This window comes from Stegodyphus dumicola, chromosome 4, assembly GCF_044657685.1.
Source record: "Stegodyphus dumicola isolate Sdum_Otavi_A_Nest chromosome 4, ASM4465768v1".
Lineage (NCBI taxonomy): Eukaryota > Metazoa > Arthropoda > Arachnida > Araneae > Eresidae > Stegodyphus > Stegodyphus dumicola.
This window is the reverse complement of record NC_140771.1, coordinates 238,087,745-238,110,150: the sequence shown is the minus strand read 5'-3', so window position 1 is coordinate 238,110,150 and position 22,406 is coordinate 238,087,745. Positions and strand designations below refer to the sequence as shown.

General features: G+C 32.1%; 1 protein-coding gene across 1 annotated transcript in view; it reads right to left on the bottom strand.

Moving 5' to 3' along the window:
* Positions 1–3,456: 3,456 nt before the first annotated feature.
* LOC118197412 (uncharacterized) overlaps positions 3,457–22,406 on the bottom strand; it is a 188,146-nt gene continuing 169,196 nt past the window's right edge. Inside the window, exons 14-15 of the mRNA XM_035368923.2 lie at positions 8,842–8,888; positions 3,457–6,454 (exon numbers count right to left, since the gene is read on the bottom strand). Coding sequence (XP_035224814.1) covers positions 6,352–6,454; positions 8,842–8,888 — 150 coding nt within the window. The 3' untranslated portion in view covers positions 3,457–6,351. The remainder of the gene's footprint in view (positions 6,455–8,841; positions 8,889–22,406) is intronic.

Genomic DNA, 22,406 nt, shown 5'->3' with positions numbered 1-22,406 from the left:
GATAGTGAAGATGAAACGGAATTCAATGATGTGCCTGAAGATATAATGGATGATGAACTTTTCATATTATCTGAAAATGAAATTTATAAATTCATAAGGTATGCTGTTTCTTTTAAATAAACAGCATTTAGGTACATGTTGAAATCTAATTTTTGTATGCTCATCTTCCTTATTTTTTAATCTATCATCTAGTGTAATTTACAAGGGTAAGGTGAAAAGTTCTCAGTCTGACCCAGAGATGGTGTTGCAATCAGCAAAAATTTGTTTCCCACCTGGGTGCACGTGTCATTAGTTCGTATGACCAGTTTCAACTTGTTCTCCCAAGCTGTTTGTTCACACAAATTTCCACAGTAGATGCCTAGTGTGTTATTCGTTAAAATGGATAAACTTGAATATCATGTGGTCATAAAATTCTTCGTTTTGGATGGATTAAGGAAATTCATTCAAAGTTGACAAAAGTTTACTGGGATTTTGCTTCTTCAGTGTCATTGAAAAGTGGGCAGCTGAATTTAAATGTGGTTGCACATCCCTCGAAGATGACTCACGTGAAGAATGGCCAACATACCGGAAACCATTGAAAAAAATGCATGAAATTGTGCTTGACAATAGGTGAGTGAAATAGCTGAAACTATGGGGATATCGGAAGAAAGGGTGGGAAAGATCTTGCACAAAGAATTTTGCTGAATGCTGATCAAAAGCAAATGCACAAACGATTTTCACAGCAATCTTTGGACTGATTCAGCCGGGGTCCGACCGATTTTGTGTGGCGATCTGTCACCGTGGATGAAACATGGGTCCACCATTATATGCCAGGAACGAAACAGCAGTTCAAGCAATGGGTGAAAGCCTGTGATTCAGCACCAAAGAAAGCAAAGTCGATCGCATCACCTTGAAGGTTATGGCCAGTTTGTTTTGGAATCTGAAAGGGATCCTGTTAATTGATTACCTTGCCAAGGGCAGAACTATTACTCCAACCTTCTTGACCAGCTGGTTGCCAGTATTCGCAAGAAGAGGCGTGGCTTGAAGAAGAAAAAATCATCTTTTACCAGGACAACGTGCCTGTGCACAAGGTGCATTAATGATAGGAAAGCTACGGGCTTTGGGGTATGATTTGCTCAACCGTCCCCCCCTCCCCATTCTGATTTGGCACCCTCAGACTTCCACCTGTTCACAAACTTTAAGAAATTTATTTCTGGGAAGAACTTCATATCCAATGAAGAAGTTCAGAGGGTCAGATGGGTATTTTCACAACCTTCCAGACTCATGTCTTTTGTGAAGGAATACTGATGTTGGAGAAATGCTAGACCAAGTGTGTTGAAGTCATGGGAGATTATGTAAGAAAATAAAATTATTTTTTAACTGAAAGGTGCAGTCTTTCATTGTCAGGCTCGGAACTTTACACCTTACCCTCGTATCATCTGGTTTATAATGCACACCCCATATATTTCAATCTTATTTTTTGTATTTAAAGTGTATGTTATACTTCAAAATATATGGTACCTATCTGGCAAAAGAATATTCAGCTATATTTATTACACAGTATGCACAGCAATTCTCTGATTGCATGGAGCTTATTCTTCTGACTTATTTTCTTTGGAAGTTTATTTAAATAAAATTCTGCAAAAATATGAGTTTATTTTTTTAAATCTCAAACCCAGAGACTTGAGTTCCATCAAAATATCTAATGTTTTAATGAAATCATTTTATAAAAATAGATTTAGTGATAATTGTTGAGATGTTTCACTTAGAGTATTTAACACTTATCTTTAAAACAAAAATACTTAGATAAAAATTCAAATCAAATTTTTATTAAGTTGTAGAGGCTATACACTGAAGTGACAAAAGTCATGGGATAGCAATATGCAAATATACAGATGGCAGTAGTATCGCATAGAAAATGTATAAATGCGAAGTGTTTTGGCAGGGCTTTCATTTGTGTTCAAGTTATTCGTATGAAGAGGCTTTGATTATGGCCACACGACGAGAATTAACAGACTTTGAATGTGGAATGGTAGTTGGAGCTAGACGCACGGGTCATTCCATTTTGGATATCGTTAGGGAATTCGGCATTCCGAGATCCACACTGTCAAGAGTGTGCCGAGAGTATCTAATTTCAGGCATAACATCCCACCATGGACAGCGCAGTGGCCGACCACCTGCACTTAACGACTGAGACCAACGACGTCTGCGTAGAGTTGTCAATGTTCACAGACAAGCAACACTGTGTCAAATAACTGCAGAAATCAATGTGGGACGTGTGCGATAGGACAGTGCGGTGAAATTTGTTTTCCTTGGGCTATGCCAGCAGAAGACCGACTCGAGTGCCTTTACTGACAGCGCGACATCGCCTGCAGCGACTCTCGTGGGCTCGTGAGCATATCGGTTGGTCCCTAAACGAATGGGAAATCGTGGTTTGGTCAGATGAGTCACGATTTCAGTTGTTAAGAGCTGATGGTAGGGTTCGAGTGTGGCGTTGACCCCATGAGACCATGGACCCAAGTTGTCAACAAGGCACTGTTCAAGCTGGTGGTGGTTCCATAATGATCTGGGCTGTTTTTACATGGCATGGTTTGGTCCTCTGGTGCAACTGAACCGATCATTGACTGGAAATGGATACCTTCAGCTACTTGGAGATCACTTACAGCCATTCATGGACTTCACGTACTCAAACAACGATGGGATTTTTATGGATGACAATGTGCCATGTCACCGGGCCACAATTGTTTGCGATTGGTTAGAAGAACATTCTGGACAATTCCAGCGAATGATCTGGCAACCTAGATCACCCGACATGAATCCCATCGAACATATATGGGACATCATCGAGAGGTCAGTTTGTGCCCAAAACCCTGCACCGTCAACACTTTCACAATTATGGACGTCTATAGAGGCAGCATGGCTCAATATTCCTGCAAGGGACTTCTAACGACTTGTTGAGTCCATGCCATGTCGAGTTGCTGCACTTCACCGGGCAAAAGGAGGACCGACAAAATATTAGGAGGTATCCCATGACTTTTGTCACTTCAGTGTATATGTTGACTACTGATAGTCTCAAAAAAAGTTGCTGAATATTTTATCATGACATAGGATTAAATATTTGTAGGTAAAATATTAGATAAGCATTTATAACAATATTTGGTACATTACAAAAATGAAGATATCTAATTTTTATATTGATTTACTATGCAAAAAAAGATAGTGTAGCATATGCATGCATTTAAATTATTACTGATATTTCAAAATGAACATCAGCAATAGTATGCTTAAACAGCTGTATTTCAATTTAAATTTGTATTAACTATATAAAAAAATTAGCAGTTTTCTGATTAATTTTTTAAAATATATTCTGAATTGTACAAAAATATTTTTTGAAAGTTACACTCTATATGAATTTTGCATCAACAATTTCTGGATACACACATGAATAACTGATAATTAATTCTAAGACAACTAAAATTATGTTAAAATACACTTTTATTCTTAGAGAGACACCACTTAAAAATAGGTGTACATATTTTTTATTTAGAAAGCTTAACAAATAAAAATGAATACAGTTTATGAAACAGAAATAAATTCAAAACAAACATTACAGTGATAGTAGAAAAATACCCGTCTGAACATTAGGTGGGGCTACCCTTAAGGTACATAAATACTTAGTATTAAAACTGTAATGAGAAATGCAAGTAAAAACTAAGCAAACAAAAACGTTTTTTTCTGAGATATTTGATGATTAAATTCAATACTCAACTCAAAAACAGCAATTCATACATGAATCATTTCCATGGAATCCCTGAGTAACATTTAATATATTATGGCTGTTAAATACTCTTATCAAAGTTGCATGAAATGTAAAATCACATAGTCAATAAAACCAATATATAAAATGCTATAAGTCAGCCTGTTAAAAGAAACTGCACTATCTTTCATAGAAATCAGAAAATATTTATTCTGAGAGTTAACCATAAATTTAATAAAAATGAAAGAAGTCAAATTATTGGGAAAAGCACTGGACTAACTGCTTTTAAGTTTACAGACTTTCTGTTCTAGAAAAAACATGAGGAAAATTTAAAGAGTTATACTGCATTTTTGTAGAAGTTAACTTGGCTAATATTTATTAAGAATTATTAATTCCTATATTATTAAGAATATTATGCCGAGTATATTTTTAATATTAAAAAGTTAAAAGGTATGGTAATATATAAGATAGGTTTGTAATTTATCTCATAATTTCTGCAATACTGAATAGTTATTACTTGAATAAATATATTAAAAAATTTTCAAAATGTTGGTATTTACTGTATACTGCTCAAAATAATCAGAGGATATGATTTTAGCATGAAATAACCATATATGATCTATTAATTTTTAACAAAAATTAAAGAAAAGAGTGTAAAAAAGTTATGATTACATATATGAATTATATGTAAATTTTGTTTGTGATGTCAAAAACTGTTCATGTGTTTTTCTGATAAGGAGTGACCTATAACATTCTTTATGTAGATAGAAATTAGAAACAACTGACATGCATTGAATGCTTCATGGCAATTAATGGAATGTCTCAACAACACGATTTAGCCAAATTGGTAACCTGGAGGGTCACTAGAGTTTATAAGTTGGTCATATGCAACCTTATTGTAACAGAAACTTTTGGAGTGCATCAAAGTGTTATTTCCAAATTAGACTTTGCAATTTGTTCTTAGAAACTAGAAGTGTTAGGCGAAGGTATAGAAAAGGCTGCAGAAGTGTAACAATGCCACTTCAACAGCAGCTTTTAAGGACTACTTGGCACTGATATTTCTGCTTTATAGTGTTGGTTTATATGCTTCCAGCTATATGGTTTGTGTTTCTTTAACATAAAGCCATAGTCGTGCCTGCAAAAGATGGGTACAAGAGTATATCAGCTGGAGATAACAGATGGTTTATCCTTTGGAACAAATGTGGCACTCACAGTAATCCTGCATTTAATAAACAAAAGTATCCTATTTGGAGGAGGTGTGGGTCGGTATCTCTATTAATGGTTGGATCAACCTTTTATATCATCAGAAATGAAGTGCTGATGCTTCAGTGATTTTAGACCTCTTTTGGTCCCTTATGATACAGTAATAAGGAATGAATTCATTCTCATGGATAATAATGCCAGACCACATAGTGCTCAACTAGTGATGCTTTTCATGAAGTTAGAATATATGGATGAGCATGTTCCTCAGATATGAACTGAAATGAACACGTTTGATCCATTCTAGGAAGAAGGTTTCTGGGTCACTGAACACCCCTAGAAACCGCTCTTGTACAGGAGTAGAAAAGAAAATCCCATTCTTTCCTTGATAATCTCATTGAGACTATGCTTTTTAAGTTTGGAATAAATGCTGCTTTCAATCAAGAGAAACCACACCCATTATTAACTCATTTTAATCCTAAAAATCACACTTTATCCCCTTTGTTTTATATGATATGTATAAAATAGGCAATTTAGTTTTCCCCAATAAACAACCAAGAATAAGATTTAATTAGTCCTTGTTCTGAATGTAATTTTATTTTCTCATTGTTTACAATGCCTACAGATCATTTACAGGCTAAAAACACTTTTCCTTACCTGCAAAAAATTCAAAAATCAAAATATCCTCTGACTGTTTTGAGCAGTGTATAATTAATACTATGTTAAAATTATTATAATTTTTATTTACAGATTTATACATAAACATTTCTTTTTTAGTGTTCTTATTTTTATGAATTTAAATTCAAATGTATATTCTTAACAATTAGCAATGTTAATATATACTAGTGTCAGAACTGTATTTCAAAAAGCAAGGTGCAGAACAAGACTAAAAAACTATTTAAAAATACATCAAAGTACCAAATATAATAAAAATTTGTTATCTGTAAGTTAATTTATATAAATGCATAGTTAATAAATCATTACTACTTTTTCTTTTTTTAAGGATTTGTTTCTTAAAGAATTGGATTATCAAAATATCCAATTCAAAATATTACTGATAATCATAGAAGTATTTTCATTTGAAGCCATGTCAGATGAATCAGATATGAAAATGAACTTAGGTCAACTGTTAATCCAGTGGTGTTAACATATATAAATTTACTACAATAAATTGCAAACATACATTAAGGTGAATCTCAATATACCTTTTTCTTGATTTTGGTTCTAAAATTTTACTTGTATTTTCAAGAATGCTTATTTTTTCTCTTTAAAATGTTTAAAATGTTAAAAGTTTAAAATAAAATACGTTATTGTGAAGTATAGGTTTGATTCATCATCTTGACAAGAGAATTTAATAACCATTTTAACTGAAGTTGTCCATATAACCAATAACCACAGCAGTCTATGGAGCATTCTCATCCTGTAACTGCTTCATCTTCAGAACTACTTCTCATACTAACAGAGACAGCTTTGTAGCGCTGAGGAACAATCACATCTTCTTCATCAGAGAATTCATACCTACATTTAAACTGGATATTAATTATTCCGTACTAAAATGGTTATACAAATTTGATTAGAAAAACTCTGACATTTGTAAAAACTTTTGATAAATCGATATATGGCAACTGCTTTTATTTTGAAACACATACATTAATAATTAGAAAAACTTAGTTACATATTTTCATTACGAACAAATGCAATACAAATTATAAAACTTAGGTGACAAATAAAGGTGGCAAAATTATTTAACCCTATTAACAACAATGCACATGCTGTATTAGGAACATGAATTTCACGATTAAAATTCACTTTTTAATATGATATCCAAAGCATATACACAAAAATATGATAACTTGCATTTGCAGGAAATTTCTTATATGGTATGTTGCTCTTGCATTTGATTTAAAAATTAACTTTCTCCAAAGAGAAACCTTTTAGAACAATAGAACTTATTAATGAATCACTAAATGCAGGTATTTAATATTGAATTTTTTTTTTGGGGTCTTCTAGGTTAATTAGCCAAAATTTGGATAGCAAAATACTCTGTTAATATTTTTCATTGTATTCAAAAATCAGTATTTCATGTATTACACATACTACTATAAAATTCTGATAGTACTGGCTTCATACTATATAGAACCTTAAATTTCCTCTGTCTAAAGTTGTTAATTGCAATAATAAAATTGTACTCCTTGGAAAATGACAAAGTAATAGATTCCTCATTACAAATGACAAAGTATCATTAATGAATACTGTTGATGACACTTTGAGAAGACTAGTCTTCTATAATAATAAAAGCAAGTGTAATGTGTCTGTCTGTCTGTCTGTCTGACCGAGCTCTCCAGCCAAATCTATCGCACGCAGGGACCTGGAATTTTTTATACAGAAGCACAAAGGGGCTGGCCACCAGACCTCGAAGCCCGATTTTCGATTTTTGAATTAGAAAAATTTAAAAAAAATTATTTATAATTAATTAATCACGGTTTTTTTGACTCACTGATATTATTATTTGTTTTCAAATAACGTTCGATTGTAACAATTGATTTCTTTATTCTAGCGTTAGTTTGCTGTTTTGACGATACATTAAATCGATTAATTACAATTCATTTCTTTTTTGTAGCTTATTATTTATAATTAATTAATCACGGTTTTTTTGACTCACTGATATTATTATTTGTTTTCAAATAACGTTCGATTGTAACAATTGATTTCTTTATTCTAGCGTTAGTTTGCTGTTTTGACAATACATTAAATCGATTAATTACAATTCATTTCTTTTTTGTAGCTTGTGGGGGGGGGGAAGAGAGAGAGACAGTCTACATGTCCTACACTACTATTCCTGCGTTATTCACTTATCTGCATTTTCTAAATGCACGGGCAACGCCGGGCGGGTACAGCTAGTATTTTATATTAATAACTTTTAGTTTATATAGGTTTCCTATACCACTGGACGTCCATTATCCGGACCTCAAAGCCACAAACTTTATGCATGCGCATAATGTATGTTTTACGCATGCGCGCATTAAAAGAAATGTTTAATAAAGTAAACAAATAAATATTAAGTTTTTTTTTGTAAAATTTGATATTCTTTAGATCAAAATTGCTCTTTATTTCATAAATTATGGTTTCATATTTTTAATTGTATAATTTCTGCATGCCATCTTACCAGACTTAAATTGATGATCTATAATCTGGAATTGCTGAAGTCCTGACAAGTCCGGATTACAGACTGTATATGTTACTTCCTATTCACTAAATTACTTTATAACTCTAATCTAAGACTTATACACAAAGACTATACACAAAGACCTACATATTAAGTGACAACTATTATTTAAACACCCTTTTGTAGTACACTTCTCAGCTTATGGGATACAAGATCTTAAGTTGACCAGTTTCATGATCTCAGTTTCACATTCCATACAACCAGATAGGAGCAAGCTCCTTTGTCATCCAACCCTCCGACAAATGAGGCTCTGGTTATCACACAAGTCATGAAAAATTAAGACAAGTGATTTAAGTTTTTTATATGCTATATCCATAATTTGTAACTCTTCATTATTTAACTAAAGAACAATATGCTAATTTAAAATTCAGACAGAATAACTAACAACATCTCTGCCAAATTTCATGTTTGGTGGGATTTCATAATTGCATGAGGCATATGAAATACACAGTTTTAAGACTACAATGCATCTGCCCCAATAAATGTAGGCTTTTGATATTCAAAGTGATAACAAATATGGTGATTGTTTTTACAATTTTAGAATAGGAATTTTTTCCATTAATTTAGCTTTTTTAATATGAATTATATTTCTTATATACTCAAATATATGACATTCAGCATTTCCTGAGGTTATACAATTGAGCTTTTACTGTATTTTGATATATTAAACGCAACTTACCATGGCTTATCTGAATTCAGTTTCTTAGCACTTTGTTTCTTCTTTTGCTATGGAAAAATAAGCAGCACATATAAATAAATGCATTAATATACGTAACAGACAAAAGTCTTGGCTGATTTTATAAATACTTACTATATTGAACAGAAATACATTTTAATCACTAAATGCTCTTTTTAAGCATCAGCAACTGCACAACTTATTTACAGTCCTTCTTGCAATATTTATAGTTAAAAGTAAATACAGGAAATGCAATTATGAAACATTTGAGTTTAGTATTTCCTTTTGAAACCTAATTGCTCTCAAGTAATCTAATAAAGAGGATCTAAATAGCCAATCTATTGTTAAAACGAATAGAAAATATATTTCAATAAGAAATGCACCTAAATAATTACAAAATTAAGAAAAATGTATGGAATAAGTAAGAAATTAAGATGATGTTCATAAAATTCCATCTAAAGCAGATTTGTTGTTGCGAGCTACTTCATTTATTCATAACAAAAAACTTTACATACAAATATTAATTGAATTATCAACACATTTAATTTATATAGGCTACCAAAAATGCTGGAATCTGGATACACTATTACAAATATCTAGATTATTTATATATTGTGCAAAATTTAAAATCAAAGTAACAAACTATACTCCAAACATACGCACATACATATAATGATGTAGAAATAAATGTGATGCAGAAATATCCATTCCATAGATGTTGAGATGTTGATCCACAGAACAACTTGGCAGGTGAGGCAGATCAAATATTTATTTTTATTCCAATTGAAATTTTTGGCCACAATTCACTTGGCACTCTTAATCATGCTTATTTCCACAATATTTACAGTTTAGAAATTGTTAATAAAAAATATGAAAGGGGAAAATTGAACATATGGAATAACATCAGCATGGCTTCAGCAGTTAAAAAAATGCAGAATTCAAGAGCATGAATTTTAGCTTTCAAGAGCTTGAAGTGTACAGTAAGCTTCTGAGTAGTGAATGTGCGTGGCAAAAGATTTTTTAAGTCAATTTGATAAATCAACTGTAACTTGCTTCTGGAGCACATATACAATATCAATGAGTCCATGAAAATGTAAGATAACAAAAACTCTAGCATTTGAAAAAGGGAATAAAAAAAAAAAAATGCTCCCAATCACAGTATCAGTAAATCGCATATTATGTTTGGAAAATGCTCTAAGGAAGTCATTAACTGATACCGTTCATTAACTGATACCAGAGAGCCAAGAAATTAAATGGAGAGAAGCAACCTGGCTTACTTCAGTCAGAGAAATGGGAGAATGAAGCAAATCAGTTCGAAACAAAATTTGTTCCACATGTGAAGGATAACATGTTTCTGGAGTGCCTTCATAAAAAGGCAGTTTTAGCACCCAGATCAATGTTAAGATCAAAAGAGATAGAAATTATTTTTGTAAAATATTTGCTCCTACGTGACATTTTTAATACAACCTGAGGACCCAGAATGCACTGCAGCAGTCAAATGGGACTACTGTTCCATGACTTAATGTAAATTAACCAGAAAAAGCCAACGGATGCAATCTATGAGAGTGCTGTCACATGACAAAACATCACCCCAGCAACTATCATAAAGTCAGACTAAACAGAAAATTCCACCTAAACAAGGGTAAGAGTGTGATACAGATGCACAGAAATTTATATTGGCAATTCTTATGCAGATTACAAGCAGCGTGTTTGATGATAAAAGAGCAAATAAAGAAAATATTTCAGAATACCTGGTGTATGATCATGATTTTGCAGGATTAAGATCCTCACAAATGGACAAATTATTAACCTTGTAAATGAAAAAGCAATATCAAGTGACAGTGAGAAAGAGATAAATAAGTAAGGGAGGAGAAATCAGCTGACAAAAGCTTATGCACTGCAATGTGCTTCACTATATCATGTTCTCAATTACTTGGAAGGGAAAGATGACACTTCACAAAATAAGTTCACTGATTTTAAAAAGAACTGCCAAGAAAAGTTTTAACAGACTTTTTAAGTGAGTTTGAACTCTACACTGTGGAAGGTCTCTGGTAAATAATGCTCTTTAAGGTCACTTAGTTTAATTTCACTTCATTTCTAGTGACATTTATTCTTTCATTATTCTGCATTCTTCTCGCTTTAAGTACTGATTTAATTTATGTAACTAAATTTATTCTTCAGGTTACACTGCTTGAAAATTAGTAATTATGATACTGATTACTCTCCTTTCCTGTGTTTTAGCCGTTTTTGGAATAAACATACATGTCAGTCTGAGTATTACTTGGGTTAATTAGGAGTTTATTGTATGTATCTCTTAGGCAACCCTTTCACGACAGTCTCAAAACTCAGTTTCAGAATAATTTAACAGTCTTATATTAATTTTATGCCTATTTTCTTGCAAACACGTTATAATAAACAGCCTTGGCTTAGTTTATATGTTAGAAGTACAATGCGAAGGATTCCAAGCTTAACTTATTTTTTTTGGTGCAACCCATTGATGGTAAATATGCACTATCTGTTTCACATCACATTATTATATAAGCTCTACCTTTTCTTCTTTAAGAAAGTTTTTACATGCATTAAATGTTTTCACTCCCTTACCCCCATTTTATTTTTTATTTTTAATTGTACTTTTACATTTTACCTGATTTAGGTTTTCAACGCCAAATAGTATCGAACAAAAATTTTTTCTATGTTTTTTTGCCACCAGTTACAGATTCATTAACCAGTTTCATTAATTTTATTTTATTTGCAGAAAAAGCAATTACATTTTTAAAATGTACTTTAAAAAATAAGGGTATTTGAAATAAGTCTTCTAGCACATTTTGGCTTTTTGTATTTTGATTTGTAAAATGAACAAAATTTTTATACTTAGTGTTTTTATTTTTATGCAGTAATGTCACCCCCCCCCCCAAGATCATAATTCCCATTGGGATATATTCTTGACTCTGAGAATGTGGCAGTAAAAACTTTTTTACTACTATGAGGTATTTTCTCTCTGTTTCCTTCATGGTGTAATGGTAGCACACTTGGCACATATTCCAGAGGTCCAGGTTTGAGTTTCGGTGATGGTATTGCTTATTTTTCACATGTCCTATTACAAAGTAACCTAATGATTCTACAGAGGTGCCCAAACTAAATGGTGGTGGAAGATAATTCGTCAACAACGGGATTTGGCAATTGGGTTCCCTAATCCCCAGTCATCCTTTAAAAGAGGGAGTATGTAAGGTATTTTCTCCCTATTTTCTAGCACTCCTTCATGGTGTAACAGTAGCATACTCGGCGTACATTCGAGAGGTTCAGATTCAACTCTCGGTGAGGGCATTGTTCATTTTTCACATCTCCTGCTTCAAAATAACCTAATGACTCTACACTACATATAAATTAAAATTTGATTCTTAATTTTTGTTCATTCAAATAATAAAGAGGAATGAAATGTGTTAGGAACTCCTTAACTGTTCTTTTTTAATGTTTAAGTAATTACCCCCGATGGACATATCTGAAGCATTAAATTGTGAATAATTAATTTGCAAATTGTCATTAGTGTTTTTAAAATTTTTATGGCTTATTTTAAAGAAATATTTCACTAGTACTTTGTTTTAATTGCTTAATATTATCACTATTTTTTTTTTTCTTAATCAATATTTTCGGTCACAGTATATTCCCCTCTTCCACTTTCCAGGATAATAATCTTATTTTACAGTAAAAAGTTTCTTATTTTGTAAAACTGGATTTTCAATCTTAGCTGTTTAAGCGCCAGATTTTATTATTTTTAATCCTAATTTTTATTACTTAGTAACATAGAGAGACTCTTGCTTGCTTTCTTCCTTTGCTTAAAGTTTACTAATTATCTCTTTTGTTTAAAGTACCTCAACTTTTACTTGACTTGAATTATTAAGTGACAAAAACGCATTTGGAAGTACAATGTTGCAAGTATAGTACAGTAAAAGTTATGGTTTTTCTATATTATTTGCAGTTTATTATTTTTGTGGTTCAGAGCATTAATGTTTTGGGAACCCTTTAAAATACTTTTTTGGTTTGCACTAGATGCACAATTTATGAATTGGTTTACTATTGATCTCAGTGCTATTTTAATTTATGTAATGCCACTGCTGTTTGCTTATGCAAACAGAACTCCTTTTATTTTGCACTTTTTCATTACCTACCTATTCCTTTACCTGTCTACCTATCTATATAATACTAAAATAATGAAAATAATTTTTGTTACTATTTTCACATTTATTATTCTTTTTGTTTGAACTAGCTGCTTGGGAAGCTAGCCTACAATAGTTATTGTTAAGCAGAAAAAGGTATATAATTATATAATGATTTTAATGAATTTAATACTGTAATTTCATAAAAAACTTATTGATTTTAATAATATTAATTTCAATACAAGGAGTATATCTAGGGAGACAGGTGGTATATGCTATCACTGCTCATCTCCTCCTTAAGAAGATGATGCAAGGAGTAATGCATATCAAAGTGATTCTTGTGTCAGAGTAAAGAAAAATATAATTTCATCTTCCTAAGAATGTGGTATTCTAGCTAGACTGCAGAATGTGGTTCAGAGTTTTTCCTCTCCTCATTTCCATGCTTTGGGGGATGCACATAACAAACTTTGAATGGAAAAGTCTGGGAAGAAGCCAAATTGGGAGTTAATTTCAGGAGTAATCTGTCACAATTCGAGTTAAGAGTTTTCACCACGTTAAAAAAGTAATATCCAGGTTCCAAATATTTTTAAAGGTTTGAAGATGATTTTGAGTAGCAACAGATATTTTCTTATTTCTAACAGTTGAATTTAAATTCGCTTGCTGGGTTGAAAAGATGTCAACCTAGTAGAATGGAAAATTTCTGAATTCTTTTTAGCAACAGAATTTGGCTTGTTTATTTCAAATTTAAGTTCAGATTACTGTTTTAAATTTCATAAGGGGCTGATAAAGGAGAAGAGAGTTTTTCTGGTGTTAGGATATTGAAACTCCTCATGCATTACTAAATCACCAGGTTTAAAATTACTTGCTTGAAAATTATCTTTCTTTGCTTACATTATGAAAAGAATCAACCCTGTTCTGAGCAATTCTGACAGCTTCTTCAGTTGGTGGGTACAGATCTTGATTTTCAATTAATGGATCAAAAGGTAATTTTCCACACATTAAATAAGATAGTGTACATTTTCTTACAGAAGGTAGTGTGCTACTGCATCCTTCAGTAACAGTTCTACATAATACCAGAATATAATTTTGTCCATACCTTAGTTAGAATTTAATTTACATTTTAATCTAGTTATAATACTTTGTTGATTAAGTTTTTCTATTTTACAATTAGTTTGTGCTCTATTAGCAATGTTAAGTAATTATGCAATTTTACGATTTAAAAAAAAATGCTTAATTTTGAAGCAGCATTTCTGTGACTTCAAATTTTTTTTTTGTGACTTGAATCCGAAAAATGTGTCTTAAACAATTTATGTAAATATCAGTAGTTACACTTTTAGAAGCAAATGTCCATATGCAACAAGTAGCATGATCTATACTAATGTGAATTTATTTTTAATAGAATTATAATAATTTAAACCACAATAGATGACAGTTATATGGAGTATCTTTTTTGAAAAAATTTGCTAAAGGGGCTCTAATTCTTACATAATTTGGAATAAATTTATGATATACATTAATATTTCCAAGCAATCTTCATAATTCTTTCACATTTTAGGGGGTTGTAGTTTTTTTAATAACCTCAATATTAACATTATGGGGTTGCTATTTCACTGCTTCAACTTCATAGCTTAGAAAATTTATTTACTTACTTTTTTTTTAGCAAAGGGACACTTTGTTTTACTTTTATATTTTATTTTTCACATATGTCAAATATTATTTTAAGATGTTCTAAATATTCTTCAGAATTTTTGGAAAATACACTGATGTTATCAAAACAATTTAAAGCAAACTGAATTTGATATTTATTTAAAATTTGTTTAAGAGGTCTTAAGAAACAGCTGGGGAATTTTTCCAACGAAAAAGTAATCTGTTAAATTCATGAAGACCAAAACTGGTTGTAAAGGTAATATTTTAGTATCTTTTCCATTTAATTTTATATGCCAATAATACTAGATCTAATGAAGAAAAAACTTTTGCATTTGTTAACTGGTCTAGGAACTGCATCTGTTTATTCTAGGTATGGGTTCAGAATCTGTTTTAGTAATTTGGTTAATTTTCCTACATTCAATATAAAAACTAGTTTCTGATCTCTCTTATAGGCCAGAGTTAGAAGGGCTAAATAATGGTTTTAGGATACTTGCATGTAGCAAATCTCTATTTGCTTTTAAATTTCATTATTATTTTTAGGGAATATTCTCTTCATCTATAAGTCTTCATGTATGAAGTTCTGAAGTCAATGTTACTCTTTGAGGTCCAATATCAATAAACCCACATCAAAGTTACCTATTGCAAATATACGAATATAATGATTTAATAATTCTTAAAACTAGTCATTTACACAAGAACTTTCCTCCTCATCATTTTCAACATTGCTAAAATTCTTTTTCATTTTCAACATTTTCATAGAAATATAAAAAATTAGTCTTAAAAGGATTATTTAATTGTACACTTATTGTCCACTTAAATTGATGCTTCTCAAAATCAGTGAAATTTAAATGCGATTGAAAAAGGGAATGTAAGATTAAGACAACAATAAATAATTTAAAGGAGAATTTACAGTATAAAATACAACATTTTTATAGACAATGGACAAAATAGAATATAGGGTGATGCAACAGCACATCTTAGCGTAGTGATACAGACACATATGCAATTAGCATATTATGGGAATAGAAATTTAAAAAAAAAATATCTAGTCAGCATTTCATAAATAAAAATTATTAAGCTTTTTTTTAATCATTTTAATCAAATTTTCAGATTTTATTCCATTATGAAATTTCTGACTTTCCTATAATTAACAGTTTGTCCAGATTTTAACATTCACGGCCTTTTAAAAATGACTGATTTCAGTTAACAAGTAATACAACAGAAAAATGTTATTCATGATAAAAAAAAATTCACTTCTATCCTTTTATAAACAAATTTAAGCTAGTATAAACTGTACAGTAGACATAAAGTATAAATTTTCTGAAATTTTAGCACTTGCAAATGTATATATTTATATATATGTATGTGGTATGAGTTAGTTCTACACAGAAACCAGATGGCATTCCCTGTGTGCTGACAGTGAGAGCGAGGTGAAAGACAAGGATGTCAGATGTTAATTCCACGCGAAGGTGGTAACAAAAGAACTTTGTTATGATAGCGAGCGTGAGTAGGCGCAGAGATGCTATTTTAAATATTAAAAGTGATGCAGAACTGTGTTTGTATCTAACAAGCGCGAGAAGGCGCATCGGCACTGTTATTCAATTCAATCTGTAGCTTTCTTTTATATTTCATTAAATATTTTATGGTGTGGAAGATGTGTGAAGTGTTATTTATCTGAAGAATATCATCTTCAACTCCCACCAACAGAAAATCTGGTGGCTCTAGTCCGGGATCTGACCAAGAAACAAGGTAAATTATAGTTTTGCATTAATTTACTGCTACTATAATCATGAGTGTATTAAATAATATCAGAAAGCAAGATTTGAAAATCGTCACAGGAGAATTAGGCCTAACAGTGCCGACTGAAGCGAAAGTAATCGAAATCAAAACTATCATTGAGAATGCTAGTACAGTCAAAAGTCTTTAATCCGGACCTCAAAGCTAAAAACTTTCTGCGCATGCGCATATGCGTTTACGCATGCGCATAATACCTTTACGCATGCCCATATGCATTTAAGCATTCGCATAACAAGTTTAGGCATGCGCGTTTAATGTATAACGGATGGTATAAGCTAAGCTCTAATTATCTATTTCAGTTAATGTTGCAGATTGCATTGTTCCTTAATCTTCAAATTGGATCCGGCTTATTATTTTTTGCAGACTGTTAGAGCAATTTTATAAAAGTAAGCTTGAACTTTCGATTATGTCAAAAAGAATTTCCGATTCTGAAGATGCCAAAGGATCTACAAAGCGAAAGCATGTTTCGATGCCCATCAAACAAAAAGTAGAATTGCTGGAAAAAAAAAAAGGGATAAAAGGGCAGATGTTTTTATTTTAGTCGGCTTATAATTCCTTTCTAAATGTAGTATTTCATCTCAATGTACTCCATCTTTGATATGATTTAAATCAAATTCCTTGTCATTATAAATATTACGCATACACATCAAATAGTTTTCTGGTTGCAATTTTCTAATTTCGACGATGCATAATGTATGCTTTATGCACGCGCGCGGTGAAAGAGATGTTTGATAAAGTAAACACATAAATATTAAGCTTTTTTTTTTTTTTTTTTTTTTGTAAATTTTGATACCTTTTAGATCATAATTGCTCTTTCTTTCATAAATTACGGTTTCATATTTTTAATTTTATAATTTCTGCATGCCATCTTACCAGATTTAAATTGAAGATCTATAATCCGGAAAAAACCCTAATCCGGAATTGCTGAAGTCCCAACGAGTCTGCATTAATGCAGACTCGTTGGGACTGTATGACTGTATTTATAAAACTAATCGTGAATTTGTTCACAGAATTATTAAATCTGTTGCAGAGGATCAAAAGAAGAAAGTGACTGAAGAGCAGTCAAAACTAGAGTATGAAAGAATTAAATTAGCTCAACTTGAAAAGGAAATTGAGCTCAACTTGAAAAGGAAATTGAGCTCCAAAAACTGAAACTACAATTTGCTGGTGAGAATGCTAATCAAGCAGCATTTGCAGATTTTGAACCAGCATCGCAAAGTTTAGAAAATATCATTAAAAGCATTAAAACACTAACTATAGCTGTACCTCAGAGACCGGAAGCTCAGCATTTGTTTTTTCAGTCACTTGAGAAAGTTTTTACTACTAAAAGAGTACCAGTTGAGTTAAAATCAGAAGTGTTGATTAATTTATTAGGTGATAAATGTAATCATGCTTTAATGTATGCTTCTGGACAAGAAATCGCGAATTATGATAAATTAAAAGCACTAATCTTGAAAGAATTTCAGTCAACACTTAGTGAATGTTTGAATAATTTTAAAAATGCGCAGAGAGATTCATCTGCATCGCATGTTCAGTTCGCGTCTCGACTCAGTGCAAATTTCGATTATTACTGTAGGTTAAGAGAAGTAGATGACTTTAAGAAATTGTGTGATCTTATTGTATCTGATAAGTTGTATGAAATGCTTGATTCTAAAACAAAGGAACATATTAGCGTTCGGGAGGGCCAAACTTGATTCCCACCTAATCAACTGGGGAGAGATTGTGACTTATTTTATTCATCCAAGGGGTAAGTCTTTAGTTGATACCAGTAACATGCGAATCGAAACTCCAGAAAATAAACAGCTTAATTTTTCCAAAGACAATCTTAGAAAAGTATAGAGCAATTTCAAGGATTCAGCATATAAGCTTTTAAATCAGAATAGTAGTAAAACAGAACATATTTGCTATGTATGCAGGAGTAAAGGTAAATTGTTTCATTTTGCGAGAAATTACCCAAAACGTTTGGAAAAAGAGGAGAATTCATCTAAAAAAAAGGTATCTGGGTTAAAGATTGAGTCGGATAGTGCAGCTAGAAATAAGTTAGAATTTATTGAATTGTTGATTGATGGTAAGAAAATAAAATGTTTAATAGATTCTTGGAATGAATTAATAGTTGTAAAGAAATTTCTTTTTCCTGATAAAATACCCTCTGGATTAATAGAACTCAAAAGTTCTTTTGGTCACGTGGTTAAAGCGGAAATGACCAAGTTTATTTTTTCTTTGTGTGAAAGCAAAAAACAAACTGAACTAGAGGCATCTTATGAGCTGATGACGAACTGTATTTTGCCTCCCCCCTCATGTTTTGCTGACATCTGCAGTGATCGGGTGATGATTATGCAATATGAAGTCTCTTCGAAAAGGAATTTTTTGTCTTTTATTTCTGCAGCCACACAGCGAGATAGATTTATCGCACATTACGGATAACGGATTGCCCAATACTGTTTCCACTCTTATTAAAGAGTATAAGCCACTAGAAAAGCTGTGCCATACAGGCTTAAAAATTAAAGTAATATTAAAAGACTAAATTCCAGTTTCTCAGCAATTGAGGTGAATTCCTTTAAACTGACCAAAAAATTGCTGATGACTAAATAAAGGAGTTGTTAAAGAATGGAATTATAAAGCCATCTTGCTCAGAATATGCTTCGCCAATTGTTTTGTGTAGAAAAAAAATGTGGTAAGACACAAATTTGTGTTTACTTCCAGCAATTAAATAAAAAAATAGCTAAGGATTCTTTTCCCATGGCACAAGTAGAAGAGGTTTTAAATCATTTGGGTGAAGCAAAGTTTTTTTCCCCCTCATGTTCCAGTGGAGGAAAACTGCATTAAATATTTAGCATTTATTACACATGCAGGTCTGTACGAGTTCCTAAAAGCACCTTTTGGTTTGTGCACGTCATCTAGTGTGTTTCAAAGATTTACTTATAATGTGTTTAGAGATTTAATTCGGGATGACACTGATGTTACTTACATGGACAATTTTATTATTCCAGCGTGAAACGAGAAAGAAGGTTTAGAAAAGTTAAAACGCATTTTATAAGTAGGCAAAGAATATGGTTTACAGATCAATTTTGGCCATAGTGAAAGCTCTAAAGAAATTCAGGAACTACCTTTTAGGATCTAAGGTCAGAATAATTACTAATTGCGATGCCTTCCAGAAGACTATGTTCAAGAAAGTTTTAACTCCTAAAGTGGCAAGATGGGCTTTACGTCTAGAAGAATTCAACTATGAAATTGTTCACAGATCTGGGCAGCAAATGAAGCACGTAGATGTGCTGAGCAGAAACGCAGTCATGATGGTTACCTATTCGCAGGGAGAAGTTACAGCCAAAATTGCAGCTTCGCAAAAAAGTGATAAGCGTATCCAGTAGCTAAAATCCTTAGTCGAACAAGGACTAAAGATTTCCTAGTGAAGAATAGTGTATTATACAAGTTTGACAGTGGTCGCGAGTTACTTGTGGTACCCGAAGCATTGGAGCTAGAAATCATATGTATTATTCACAAGGGACACTTCACAGTGTCTAAAACAGAAGATATGCTGAAAATGGACTTCTTTATTCCTAACATTAGAACAAATTGAACAAGTTATCTCAAATTGTGTAGAGTGTATTTTGTGTGATTGAAAACGAGGTAAGGGCGAAGGATTGCTGAATCCGATATGAAAAGATTGCATCCCTTTGAGCACTTTTCATATTGAATTTATAGGACCATTACCTTCAACAAATAAGAACTACAATCATATCTTTGGTTGATGCATTTACAAAGATCGTGTGGCTTTATCCACTAAAGTTTACATCAGCTCAAAAGGCACTGCAGAAAATGAAACTGCAACAATCAACTTTCGGTAATCCTTTGAGAATAATAAGTGATAAAGGTAAGGCTTTTACCTCTAAAAACTTTGAAGATTACTGTAGTCAAGAGAAGAAGATCCAGCACATATTTACAACTATAAGCGTTCCTAGAGGAAATGGACAAGTGGAAGGAATTCATCTCACTCTGATTCCAGTCCTATCCAAATTATCCATAGATGATCCTACCAAGTGGTACAAATACGATGGAGATGTACAACAGATATTGAACAGCACTAAGAGCAGGAGCACAAAGAGCTTCTCACTGGTGTTAAAATGAGAAATCCAGGAAATTGAGAGGACTTAAAGATTATGGAAATTCTCGAAGAAGAAGAAACAAATATTATGATGAAAGATCAAGAAGATATGAGAGAGGAAGCAAGGAAAAATATTCTAAAAATCCAGGAAGAGAATAGAAAAATGTACAACAAGAAGAGAAAAGAGGCACAGGTAATAATGTGAATGACCTAGTTGCAATACAAAGAATGCAGTATGAAGTGGTCCAAAGTTAATGCCAAAGTTCTTTGCTCTGTACCGAGTAACAGTGAGGAAAGGCAAAGAGCGGTACAAAGACCGGACAAAGTAGGACAACAATGAAAGTTCTGGCTGTACAACCACAACAGCTGATCACATGAAACCTTGGACTGTTCCTTCTTAGGACTATGTGCAGCTTTTACGCGCTTGTATCTTTTTGTTTCCCCCCCTTTTTTAAAAAAAACTTATTTTCAGGTGATATACCAGTGTTGCTGATCCGTATTTTTGAGGGCGAAAAGAGAGTCAGGATCGCCGAGCTGTGGCTTCAGTTAGTTCTACACAGCTACCAGAGAGCATTCCCTGTGCGCCGACAGTGAGGTGAAAGACGAGGATGTCAGACGTTAATTCCACGTGAAGGTGGTAACAAAAGAACTTTGTTATGATAGCAAGTGGGCGGCGAGTTGCTCTTTAAATACTAAAAGTGATGCAGAATTGTATTTGTATCTAACAAACGCGAAAAGGCGCAATGGCACTGTTATTCAATTCAATCTGTAGCTTTCTTTTACACAGTGTTTGTAAAGAAAGTGTTTGTACACTTATGATTTTCACTGCAATAGGGCTCTATCCATTAATTAAAAGTAAACTTCATGAATGAGATTTTAATAATAAGATCTATAATCTATTCGTAACAAAATTACATGAAATAAGTATTTTTAAAATATAGCGAAACTTTATTTTAAAGAAATTAATAATAAAAAAATTTTAAACATTTTATCTCACAAAAGTCTTTGTACACTGAAATATTTTTGATAAAATCAAAATTATAATTACCGTTTGCCGTTTTTTAAATTTTTGCATTGTGGTGGCATTTAAAAAAATCGTTTGCTTTAATTTTTTATTGTTTACTTCATAATAATCTATTTATTATTGAAAAATGGGTCGCAGTCGTAAAGAAATTACAAACAGCATTCGAAAATTGATAATTTTTCACCACAGTAGTGTTAAATCAATTCGAAATATCGCTAAATTGGTTAATTTATCCCATTCTACAGTGTAGTATGTGATAAAACGCTTTAAAGAAGAAAAACTGATTGAAAACAAGGTAAGAAAAGGTTGACAGAGAAAGCTAACTAAATGTGATAAGAGATTTATTATTAGAAAATTTGTGAAAAACCCACATTTGAGTGCTGTAAAAGTTTCTGCAGAATTTAATGCAAAGTTTTCTACTTCAATTTCACCTTAAACTGTTCGACGAGTTCTCAGAGAAGGTGGATTACATGGGTGTTCTGCCCATAAAAAAAATTTTGTTAGTGAGAAAAACAGAAAGCTTGGCTTTCATTTGCAAAATCAATGATAAATACACCCGAAACGTACTAGAATAATGTCCTATTTGCTGACGAAAGCAAATTTAACATTTTTGGTTCCGATGTTCGAATAACTGTATGGAGAAGAAAAAATTAGAAACTTCATTCTAAGAACTTAGTTGGAACAGTTAAGCGTGGCGGTGGAGGTGTTCTTGTGTGGGGGCATGACAGCATCAGGACTAGGTAATTTGGTATTTATTGATGGCATAATGAATCATTCTCTTTATTTAAATATTTTAAGAGACAATTTAAAATTATCAGCCCAAAATTTGAGTATTGGAAACAAC